We start from the raw sequence: 12,875 nt of genomic DNA on the forward strand, positions 1-12,875 counted from the left end.
GACATGTCTTGTGGGGTATGTATGGGTGTCTGAAGAGACCCCTGATGACATGTATTGTGGGGTATGTATGGGTGTCTGAGCTGAATGTTATTTGATTATTCAGACATACTGGAATTTCCATCAAATTTACATTTCTCATAAAAACTAGGAGAAGTAGTTCATCTCTCTTCAACCCTCAACCAGGAAAGACATGGCATGCATGTTGTTGATATTACTTCTGTTTGTGCACTTCAGGGCAAAACAGAGCAGCACGCCTGCTCTGTTTTGAGCCAGCTGCAGCTTTGCTAGGTCTTTCTTTGCTGCACTTGACAGTAATCAAGAACCTCCTCCGAGATCTTGAAGGTGTTGTGTTTGGGAGAAAACGTGGAGTTCATGTTTGAGAACTCTGTAGGTGCTTGGTTTGTAGCTTTTGTTACAGCATTTGAGTTGTAATGTTTGGTAGGCCCAGTGTTGGTTGCCTTTGTTTGGTAAACTTGCCACTGTGGTGGATAGTTGGTTGTGTGCTGAGTTGGAGAAAGTATATTGTTTAGTTTCCAGGACCCTGCCGAGGCTGGAGACTCTTGCTCTACTAGCTGTTGGGACATCGGTCTGAGGTGAGTACAATCGGTTGTGTACCTCAGTGTGAGATTTGGGTAGGGTAGTGAAACTCGCTACTCGGCACTATACGTTTTCTTATTCCCTTGTTAGGCTTTGCGACGTGTCACACTTTGGAATATGTTGGGCATAGTTATTTGGTTTGTTATTTTTGTGTGGTGTCTGTGGACTGAGCAGTTGTCTAGGGGGCACATCCGTGGCTTGGGGGAATCTGCCAGCGTGCTGGGTGGTTTATTTCCTTGCCAGTGGGCCCAACGTATTCTCGCGGGGCAGAAACCTCAGAGATCGACTGGTATGATTAAAAATCCTACAATGTGATTTTCTGGATTTTTTTTCTCATTTTGTCTGTCATAGTTGAAGTGTACCTATGATGACAATTACAGGCCTCTCATCTTTTTTAAGTGGGAGAACTTACACAATTGGTGGCTGACTAAATCCTTTTTTGCCCGACTGTATGTAGCCAAATTTGATCTATGATCGTACGCTATCCATTTATGTTTTTTGTATGCTATTTTAACATGAGAATTAACCAATGATATCAGGCCACACTTGGCCATGATAAGACACCTGTGTGTCTTTTGACACTATATAAATGAGTCATCCCACACTGTTTTCATCAAGGTATAATGACAGACAGCTTGTCTGTCGAAACGTTGGACACAAATATTTTTACATCTGAGCTTCTAGAGTGTGCTGCTCTCCTTTTTTTAAGTAATCAAGAAGGGACATGATTAGAGCCTGAACAACTAGTACAGGTGATGTTTGTGTCAAAAACACAGAACATCTTTTTAGAACAGACATACTGTATTTCTCCCCATCTTCACAACAACTTTGTCAATATGACTTGAACATGATAATTGACGGTCCGATGTGTTACCTTGGAGTATAGCTTCCTCAACTTTCTCAATGGTCACACCCTTTATGTTCAACTTCAGTAAAGCTCCGCCTTCAGTAAAGCTCCGCCTTATCTCAGCTCACTGGTCACGATGGCAACACCCATCCGTAGCACGCGCTCCAGCAGGTGTATCTCACTGATCATCCCTAAAGCCAACACCTCATTTGGCCGCCTTTCGTTCCAGTACTCTGCTGCCTGTGACTGGAACAAATTGCAAAAATCGCTGAAGTTGGAGACTTTTATCTCCCTCACCAACTTCAAACATCAGCTATCTGAGCAGCTAACCGATTGCTGCAGCTGTACATAGTCTATTGGTATATAGCCCACCCATTTTCACCTACCTCATCCCCATACTGTTTTTATTTATTTACTTTTCTGCTCTTTTGCACACCAATATCTCTACCTGTACATGACCATCTGATCATTTATCACTCCAGTGTTAATCTGCAAAATTGTAATTATTCGCCTACCTCATGCCTTTTGCACACATTGTATATAGACTCCCCCTTTGTTTTCTACTGTGTTATTGACTTGTTAATTGTTTACTCCATGTGTAACTCTGTGTTGTCTGCTCATACTGCTATGCTTTATCTTGGCCAGGTCGCAGTTGCAAATGAGAACTTGTTCTCAACTAGCCTACCTGGTTAAATAAAGGTGAAATAAATAAATAAAAGTTGAGGTTTAGGTCTTACATAATGTTTTGAACCAAATACAATGCTTTTAGATAGAGATATATTTAAGACCTGTTTGTTATTGATCAGACATTCTGATACTGTCTGTAACTCCTTATTTAGAATTGCAGTGAGCTCACTGGCTTTGGGTGCTGACATGTACAGTGTGCAATGATCTGAATACATAGTCATTCTAGCTTTGTGTAAGACCAACGGCAAATCATTTGTAAAAAATAGAGAAGAGTAAAGGCGCAAGGCAACTGCCCTGAGGGACACAGTAGTGAACATATCTGTTTCTTTCTTAATGCGTTTGAGCCAACCAGTTGTGTTGTGACAAGGTAGGGGTGGTATACAGAAGATAGCCCTATTTGGTTAAAAACCAAGTCCATATTATGGCAGCTCAAATAAGCAAATAGAAACGACAGTTCATTATTTTAAACAATGAATGTCTTTCAATACGGAACATTTCCAGAACTTTGAAAGTTTCTTCAAGTGCAGGCGCAAAAACCATCAAGCGCTATGATGAAACTGGCTCTCATGAGGACCGCCACAGGACTGGAAGACCCAGAGTTACATATTTGGCAGAGGATAACTTCATTAGAGTTACCAGCCTCAGAATTTGCAGCCCAAATAAATGCTTCACAGAGTTCAAGTAACAGACACATCTCAACCTCAACTGGATCAGGCCTTCATGGTCGAATTGCTACAAAGAAACCACTACTAAAGGACACCAATAAGAAGAAGAGACTTGCTTGGGCCAAGAAACCCGAGCAATGGACATTAGACCGGTAGAAATGTGTCCTTTGGTCTGGAGTCCAAATTTTTGGTCCCAAACACTGTCTTTGTGAGACGCGGTGTGGGTTAAAGGATGATCTCCGAATGTGTATTTCCCACCGTGAAGCATGGAGGAAGAGGTGTGATGGTGCTTTGCTTTGCTGGTGACACTGTCTGTGATTTATTTAGAATTCAAGGCACACTTAACCAGCATGGCTTCTACAGAATTCTGCAGCAATACACCATCCCATCTGGTTTGTGCTTAGTGGGACTATCATTTATTTTTCAACAGGACAATGACGCAACACACCTCCAGGCTGTGTAAGGGCTAGTTTACCAAGAATTAGAGTGATGGACTGCTGCATCAGATGACCTGGCCTCCACGATCCCCCGACCTCAACCAAATTGAGATGGTTTGGGATGAGTTGGACTGCAGAGTGAAAGAAAAGCAGCCAACAAGTGCTCGGCATTTGTGGGAACTCCTTCAAGACTGTTGGAAAAACATCCCAGGTGAAGCTGGTTGAGAGAATGCCAAAAGTGTGCAATGCTGTCATCAAGGCAAAGGGTGGCTATTTGAAGAATCTCAAATATATTTTGATTTGTGTAACACAGTTTTTATGTCTTCACTATTATTCTACAATGTAGAAAATAGTAAAAATAATGAAAAACCTTTGAATGAGTAGATGTTCTAAACCTTTTGACCAGTAGTGTAAGTATTCAGACCTTTTATTCAGTACTTTGATGAACCACCTTTGGCAGCGATTACAGCTTTGAGTCTGCTTGGATATGACGCTACAAGCTTGGCACAATTGTATTTGGGGAGTTTCTCCCATTCTTCTCTGAATATTTTCTCAAGTTTTGTCAGGTTGGATGAGGAGCGTCGCGACACAGCTTTTTTCAGGTCTCTCCAGAGATGTTCGATCAGGTTCAAGTCCGGGCTCTGGCTCGGCCACTCAAGGACATTCAGAGACTTGTCCCGAAGCCACTCCTGCATTGTCTTCGCTGTGTGCTTAGGGTCGTTGTCCTGTTGGAAGGTGAATCTTCGCCCCAGTCTGAGGTACGGAGCGCTCTGGAGCAGGTTTTCATCAAGGATCTCTTGATGGACTTTGCTCCGTTAATATTTCCCTCGATCCTGACTGGTCTCCCAGTCCCTGCCGCTGAAAATCATCCCAACAGCATGATGCTGCCACCACCATGCTTCACCAAAGGGATGGTGCCAGGTTTCCTCCAGACTGAACTCTTTGGCCTTAATGCCAAGTGTCACATCTTGGTTTCATCAGACCATCAGTTCATCAGTCTGGGAGTCCTTTAGGTACCTTTTGGCAAACTCTGAGTGGGCTATCATGTGCCTTTTACTGAGGAGTGGCTTCTGTCTGGCCACTACCATAAAGGCCTGATTGGTGGAGTGCTGCAGAGATGGATGTCCTTCTGGAAGGTTCTCCCATCTTCACAGAGGAAATCTGACAACGAGTTGGCGATAGATCACTAGCAGACTGGCACACAGGCTAGTAAGTACCTGGTTAATTCAGGAACGTACAACCCATTCTGTGCTCACACCTTGGTGCCAAGTCAGTGCTACAGAAACAGAGCTATAAAGTCATCAAGTCTACACTTACATACCAGGTCAAATCCCCCCTAGAGCACGCACACAATCGTCTCACCTTTGTAGTAGAACAGGCAGTAGTCAGCCAACACAAACCACTTCCTCTTCCAAAGCCTCATCCCAGAGCTGTCCTGAAAAAGAAAGGGAAAGAGAGTTTATTGGCCTGCTACATCTGCCATTGCTTTTTTTTAAAACACTTTTTCAAACTCTCACAGGCAGGGGAATGAGGGAAGCAGATGGAAGAGAAAACCCACTTCAAAACAGCTCTGGTCAAAAGTAGTGCACAACATAGGGAATAGGGTGCTATTTGGGAGGAAGACAGTGAGAACAGTCAACAAATAGACTTGAACAATACGATCCATACACCCAGCTAAGGCTGCACCATATGGGCAACAAAAAAAAAATCTAATTGCAATTTTATGACCAAATATTGAGATATTAATGAAAACACTTGGGTGACTGGAATCATAAAAATAGTTATTGTTTGTAGCAATCTGTTGACTGCATTTTACCTAACAGAACAGCATGCAAACGTACAACCTTAGTGGCAAACAGAGAAGGAGGAGAAACTGTACTGCTTGAGTGACAGGGGCAGTGCTTGGTGTGTGTGGGAAGAAGCCCTAAGAGGAGAGAGGGAGAATCTCTTGCGATATGGATATTGTCAATATTGCAATTTCAATGTGAATTCAATTAATTGTGCAGCCCTATACAAAGATATCGGTTTATCCAATCTCTGTTGTCTTACAAACACCCATCAGCTAATGAGCTCTATCTTATATTTCCCACTATCAGCCAATCAGTGTTGTCCTACAAACCAATATCAAACAAAGAGCTCTATCCTACATGTCCCAGTACCAACTAATCAGTGTTGCCCTACAAACATCAACCAATGAGCTCTATCCTATATCTTCCACTATCAGCCAATCAGTGCTGTCCTACGAACACCTATCAACCAATGAGCTCTATCCTGTGTGTCGATGTTTCTCAACAAATGTTTTGTACCACTTTGTGTAAACCAATGAGCTTTGTTACCTGTCTATCACCTTCACTGGCTTGTATATATGTCCCACTATCAGCCAATCAGAATTGTCCTTCAGACACCTATCAACCAATGAGTTCTATTCTGCTTGTGTCAAGCAACCCAACGCATGCCCATGTGATGTGTCCATGACCCCTGTTGCCATGGCAGCCTATGATAGACAGCAACAAGTAAGTGTGTGTGTATGTACAAGAGTATATGTGTACATGTGTGTGTTTCTCACCTGTTTGTAGAGCCATCCTCTCACCACCACTGGGACGTTGGGGTTCCTCTTGATGGACTGCTCACGCTTCCCAAAATGTAGCACCCTCCCACTGGACCTGGAGCCCTATAGGACACACACATCCATAGTGGTTGGTTATCTCACCCTCCCACTGGACCTGGAGCCCTATAGGACACACACATCCATAGTGGTTGGTTATCTCACCCTCCCACTGGACCTGGAGTCCTATAGGACAGTCTATAGGGGTAGTGATAATTAGCTGTATAACAGTCTATAGGGGTAGTGATAATTAGCTGTATAACAGTCTATAGGGGTAGTGATAATTAGCTGTATAACAGTCTATAGGGGTTGTGATAATTATCTGTATAACAGTCTATAGGGGTAGTGATAATTAGCTGTATAACAGTCTATAGGGGTAGTGATAATTAGCTGTATAACAGTCTATAGGGGTAGTGATAATTAGCTCTATAACAGTCTATAGGGGTCGTGATAATTAGCTGTATAACAGTCTATAGGGGTAGTGATAATTAGCTGTATAACAGTCTATAGGGGTAGTGATAATTAGCTGTATAACAGTCTATAGGGGTAGTGATAATTAGCTGTATAACAGTCTATAGGGGTAGTGATAATTAGCTGTATAACAGTCTATAGGGGTTGTGATAATTAGCTGTATAACAGTCTATAGGGGTAGTGATAATTAGCTGTATAACAGTCTATAGGGGTAGTGATAATTAGCTGTATAACAGTCTATAGGGGTAGTGATAATTAGCTGTATAACAGTCTATAGGGGTAGTGATAATTAGCTGTATAACAGTCTATAGGGGTCGTGATAATTAGCTGTATAACAGTCTATAGGGGTAGTGATAATTAGCTGTATAACAGTCTATAGGGGTTGTGATAATTAGCTGTATAACAGTCTATAGGGGTAGTGATAATTAGCTGTATAACAGTCTATAGGGGTAGTGATAATTAGCTGTATAACAGTCTATAGGGGTAGTGATAATTAGCTGTATAACAGTCTATAGGGGTAGTGATAATTAGCTCTATAACAGTCTATAGGGGTCGTGATAATTAGCTGTATAACAGTCTATAGGGGTCGTGATAATTAGCTGTATAACAGTGTATAGGGGTCGTGATATTTAGCTGTGTAATTTGGGTGATTTTATTTGGCCCCCAAGTGTTCTTTCCTCTTCTTTTTTGTCATTGTTGGACACAAAATACCATAAAAACACCAGCAAATCAGCTGCAAGTGATTTTAATTTAAGGAAATCTGTTCCCAAGTATTCCCACGAATAATAGAGACATGATTGTATACAAATGTAAGCAAGTTTTGAAATGATGTTTTAGTCAAAACATTAGATATGTTTGGGCTTCTTGCGGTCAATTTGAAGTCTACAATTTATTTGCAATTATGTTCCTGCATTCCGACCATCCGCTAAAGAGAATAAATTGTCCAGTGGCTGAATCTAGATGATCCCTGGTCTACAGCAATAATGAACATAGTTACAGCTGAACATGTTAGATGTAGCTGTCAATAGGACAGCTGTTGATGGCTGATTGGAGCCCCTCTCGGTATGTGTGTGCGTGTGTGATCCTGTCCACAGGTGTAGATCGATCTAACAGCCATTAGTGAGACACAGCTGCGGGGTAAGGGCCATGAACCAATCACATGCACGCACAGACACACACACCGCATCGCCTGGACATGGTAGACACAACCAACCAACAGACCCAACGTATTCATGGAGACAATACCTGCACGCAGGCCTGTACACACTCACATTCTCCTACACACAAGCTCACACACGCACCAGCCGTCATTCATACATACATACAGTACATACCAATACAGACAGACAGCAAGTCACAATTAAAGTTCCTACAATTAAGTCCGATACAGTCCAAAGTATTAATATGATGCGCTATTATCTCTCTCGGTCCACCTGTATCATCTCTATCTGGGTCCACCTGTATCATCTCTCTCTGGGTCCACCTGTATCATCTCTTTCTGGATCCACCTGTATCATCTCTCTCGGTCCACCTGTATCATCTCTTTCTGGGTCCACCTGTATCATCTCTTTCTGGGTCCACCTGTATCATCTCTTTCTGGGTCCACCTGTATCATCTCTTTCTGGGTCCACCTGTCTCATCTCTTTCTGGGTCCATCTGTATCATCTCTTTCTGGGTCCACCTGTATCATCTCTTTCTGGGTCCAACTGTATCATCTCTTTCTGGGTCCAACTGTATCACGTCTCTGGGTCCAACTGTATTTTCTATCTGGGTCCAACTGTATCTTCTATCTGGGTCCAACTGTATCATCTCTCTGGGTCCAACTGTATCATCTCTCTGGGTCCACCTATATCATCTCTTTCTGGGTCCAACTGTATCTTCTATCTGGGTCCAACTGTGTCATCTCTTTCTGGGTCCACCTGTGTCATCTCTTTCTGGGTCCAACTGTATCATCTCTTTCTGGGTCCACCTGTATCATCTCTTTCTGGGTCCACCTGTATCATCTCTCTGGGTCCAACTGTATCATCTCTCTGGGTCCAACTGTATCATCTCTCTGGGTCCAACTGTATCATCTCTCTGGGTCCAACTGTATCATCTCTCTGGGTCAACCTTTATCATCTCTCTGGGTCAACCTTTATCATCTCTCTGGGTCCAACTGTATCATCTCTCTGGGTCCAACTGTATCATCTCTCTGGGTCCACCTGTTTATGGGGTGGACATGATTTACTTCTGTGGAGCCTACTGCCCAGTGCTGTAATGAAAGGCAACTAAAGGACTCTCAGACCATGAGAAACAAGATTCTCTGGTCTGATGAAACCAAGATTGAACTCTTTGGCATGTATGCCAGGGCGTCACATCTGGAGGAAACCTGGCACCATCACTACGGTGAAGCATGGTGGTGGCAGCACCATGCTGTGTGGATGTTTTTCAGTGGCAGGGACTGGGAGACTAGTCAGGATCGAGGGAAAGATGAATGGAGCAAAGTACAGAAAGATCCTTGATGAAAACCTGCTCCAGAGCGCTCGGGACCTCAGACTTGGGTCAAGGATCACCTTCCAACAGGACAACGACCCTAAGCACACAGCCAAGACAGTGCAGGAGTGGCTTCAAGACAAGTCTCTGAATGTCCGTCCGCGATGCAGTGCCTTAGACTGCTTCGCCACTCGGGAGGCCGTAAGCAATTAAATGTAACAAAGTCAGATGTAATGATTGGCTATGAGGTCCCTGATGATCTTCTTGGCCTTCCTGTGACACCGGGTGCTGTAGATGTCCTGGAGGGCAGGCAGTGTGCCCCCGGTGATGTGTTGGGAAGACCGCACCAACCTCTGGAAAGCCCTGCGGTTGCAGTTGCCGTACCAGTCGACTATAGAGCGCTGTTGCGCCTTTTTCACCACACTGTCTGTGTGGATGGATCGTCTCAGATTGTCAGTGATGTGTACGCTGAGGAACTTGAAGATTTTCACCGTCACCGCAGCCTCGTCGATGTGGATGGGGGCGTGCTCCCTCGGTCTCCTGAAGTCCATGTTGAGGGAGAGGTTATTTTCCTGGCATCACTCCACCAGGGCCCTCAACTCCTCCCTGTAGGCTGTTTCGTCATTGATGGTAATCAGGCCTACCACGGTTGTCTCGTCTGCAAACTTGATGATGGTGTTGGGAGGCGTGCGTGGGCACGCAGTCATGGGTGAACAGGGAGTATAGGAGGGGGCTGAGTATGTACCCTTGTTGGGGCCCGTGTTGAGGATCAGCATAGTGGAGGTGTTGTTGCTTTCCTAACTAATCCCAACACTGCCACACACACACACACACACACACACACAAACAAACACACACACACCATCACTCCCATCATCTCTGTTCCAAATCGGAGTGGGGCGTTACAGCAAAGGAGCTTGGATTAACTGGCGGGGCGTGGCAGCTGCGTGTGCTTTAGCTCCGTTGTCGGTAGCTCAGGGACACCGGCACTACAGCTCTACAGCTGGTGGAAATGGAAAACAGTGGCTAATTATAAAATGTAAATAACCGTGGCTGACCAAGCATGTTAGGTAGACACTACATGGCAGAAGCGCTGTCACAACAGAATCCCTTGTCTACGTGGTTTGTTGTAGTTTATTTTCAGGACGAGTAAAATATGGATTACTATTAGTGTCATCAAAAATTGTATTTAAAATTTGATGGCACTAACATCACTCCATACAGCAGGGTCTCTGATGTAAGATTCTGCTTTTGTCAGTGAAAGGCTATATAGTACACAAGATACATGCTCTACAGTGCCCAGGCTACATGCTATACAGTACACAAGATACATGCTCTACAGTGCCCAGGCTACATGCTATACAGTACACAAGATACATGCTCTACAGTGCCCAGGCTACATGCTATACAGTACACAAGATACATGCTCTACAGTGCCCAGGCTACATGCTATACAGTACACAAGATACATGCTCTACAGTACACAAGCTACATTGCTCTACAGTACACAAGCTACGTGCTATACAGTACACAAGCTACGTACTATACAGTACACAAGCTACGTACTATACAGTACACAAGCTACGTGCTATACAGTACACAAGCTACGTACTATACAGTACACAAGATACATGCTCTACAGTACACAAGCTACATTGCTCTACAGTACACAAGCTACGTGCTATACAGTACACAAGCTACGTGCTATACAGTACACAAGCTACGTGCTATACAGTACACAAGCTACGTGCTATACAGTACACAAGCTACGTGCTATACAGTACACAAGCTTCGTGCTATACAGTACACAAGCTACGTGTTATACAGTACACAAGCTACGTGCTATACAGTACACAAGCTACATGCTATACAGTACACAAGCTTCATGCTATACAGTACACAAGCTACATGCTATACAGTACACAAGCTTCATGCTATACAGTACACAAGCTTCATGCTATACAGTACACAAGCTTCATGCTATACAGTACACAAGCTACATGCTATACAGTACACAAGCTTCATGCTATACAGTACACAAGCTACATGCTATACAGTACACAAGCTACATGCTATACAGTACACAAGCTACATGCTATACAGTACACAAGCTTCATGCTATACAGTACACAAGCTACATGCCATACAGTACACATGCTCTTGATTCTATCATCCAGTTTCAGTATGTATTTGTATGTATGTATCATAGCTATTTACTATGTGGTGACAATACTTTGAAGAGTTTGACATGCTATTGACTCATGCGTCAGTAAACTGACACAGATGTTTAGTGCTGATGTTCGTCAGTAAAGCAAAGGATACGATTTGATCTCTTATGGGCGCAGGGAAGGGAAGGAGGGAATGGGTAGGATCACCTGCCATGCGTCCCCAAATGGCACCCTATTCCCTACACAATGGGCTCTGGTCAAAAGTAGTGCCCTATAAAGGGAATAGGGTGCTATTTAGGACACCCCCCTGTGGTGTCCCATGGTTACTGATCAGTTACAGTGAGATGGATATTCCCTATCGTCCGACAGTGTCATCTTCAATCATTGTCGGGCCACCTGTTGATGGGGCGGACATGATTTACCTCTTTGGAGCTGTGCATGTCTCTGTGTGTGTGTGTGTGTGTGTGTGTGTGTGAGTGAGTGAGAAAGGAGCACTGTGTGTGAGTGTGTGTGCTCTCCTGTTCTCTGCTAAAGAGAGGGAGATATGGAGAGAAGGAAAGAGAGAGTGAGGAATGGAAGAGAGCTCATATCATGCTGATGATACTGCCGTTTCAATAGCACCTAATAGCCTGTTCACTAGCACCTGGCTTTAAACAATAGCCTGTTCACTAGCACCTGGCTTTAAACAATAGCCTGTTCACTAGCACCTGGTTTTAAACAATAGCCTGTTCACTAGCACCTGGCTTTAAACAATAGCCTGTTCACTAGCACCTGGTTTTAAACAATAGCCTGTTCACTAGCACCTGGCTTTAAACAATAGCCTGTTCACTAGCACCTGGTTTTAAACAATAGCCTGTTCACTAGCACCTGGTTTTAAACAATAGCCTGTTCACTAGCACCTGACTTTAAACAATAGCCTGTTCACTAGCACCTGGTTTTAAACAATAGCCTGTTCACTAGCACCTGACTTTAAACAATAGCCTGTTCACTAGCACCTGGTTTTAAACAATAGCCTGTTCACTAGCACCTGGTTTTAAACAATAGCCTGTTCACTAGCACCTGGTTTTAAACAATAGCCTGTTCACTAGCACCTGGTTTTAAACAATAGCCTGTTCACTAGCACCTGGCTTTAAACAATAGCCTGTTCACTAGCACCTGGTTTTAAACAATAGCCTGTTCACTATCACCTGGCTTTGAGCAGTAGCCTTAAAGGGATATGGAGAAGTCAGAGCAGCCACTTAGAGTAGGGGGAGGGGGTGTTCTGTCGTTGTCACAGTAGAGCCTGGAGAGAAGACCCTGAGCTTGTTATGTTGAGATACGGACGCAAGCACACGCACACACCATGCACTTGACACACATACACACACACCTTGCCTGTCACACTCAGCCCCACCTGCACCATTCCATTAGACATGTGCAGTCCAAGTGTAACTATGTTAGATCCACACATCTGACTTTCCCCCTCAAGAGTCTGCAGCTTTAATTAAATAAGCCCCCTACAGGCAGACAGAAGCGCCCCCCCCCCCCCCCCCCCGCACCTCCTGTCCTCACCACTGTCTGGTAGCTTTTAATGGGGGCTTGCTGGGTGTGAGAGATCAGCCCCCCCCCCCTTAGCCATTCATCATCACCTAATGTCAGTCAGTGAAAATTACTTTTCCCTCTCTTTTGACCAGAGCTGCTCAAAAGTAGTGCCACATGCGGGAATCATCAGTTCACCTACTCTGCACCTCACAAAGACATGGAGGTTGAAACCAAAAATCTCAAATTTGGACCAAAAGGACAGATTTCCACCGGTGTAATGTCCATTGCTTGTGTTTCTTGACCCAAGCAAGTCTCTTCTTCTTATTGGTGTCCTTTAGTAGTGGTTTCTTTGCAGCAATTCGACCATGAAGACCTGATTCACGCAGTCTCCTCTGAACAGTTGAT

The 12,875-nt window shown here is 44.0% G+C and overlaps 1 protein-coding gene across 15 annotated transcripts in view; it reads right to left on the reverse strand.

Moving 5' to 3' along the window:
- LOC110521287 (pleckstrin homology domain-containing family A member 7) overlaps positions 1 to 12,875 on the reverse strand; it is a 182,240-nt gene that overhangs the window by 63,448 nt on the left and 105,917 nt on the right. For all 15 annotated transcript variants that reach the window (XM_021598747.3, XM_021598745.3, XM_090231111.1 and 12 more), the window contains 2 exons: positions 5,800 to 5,904; positions 4,596 to 4,668 (listed from right to left, as the gene is read on the reverse strand). In XM_021598747.3, coding sequence (XP_021454422.3) covers positions 4,596 to 4,668; positions 5,800 to 5,904 — 178 coding nt within the window. The remainder of the gene's footprint in view (positions 1 to 4,595; positions 4,669 to 5,799; positions 5,905 to 12,875) is intronic.

The sequence above is a fragment of the Oncorhynchus mykiss genome, chromosome 4 (assembly GCF_057628025.1).
Source record: "Oncorhynchus mykiss isolate SJ-2025 chromosome 4, ASM5762802v1, whole genome shotgun sequence".
Lineage (NCBI taxonomy): Eukaryota > Metazoa > Chordata > Actinopteri > Salmoniformes > Salmonidae > Oncorhynchus > Oncorhynchus mykiss.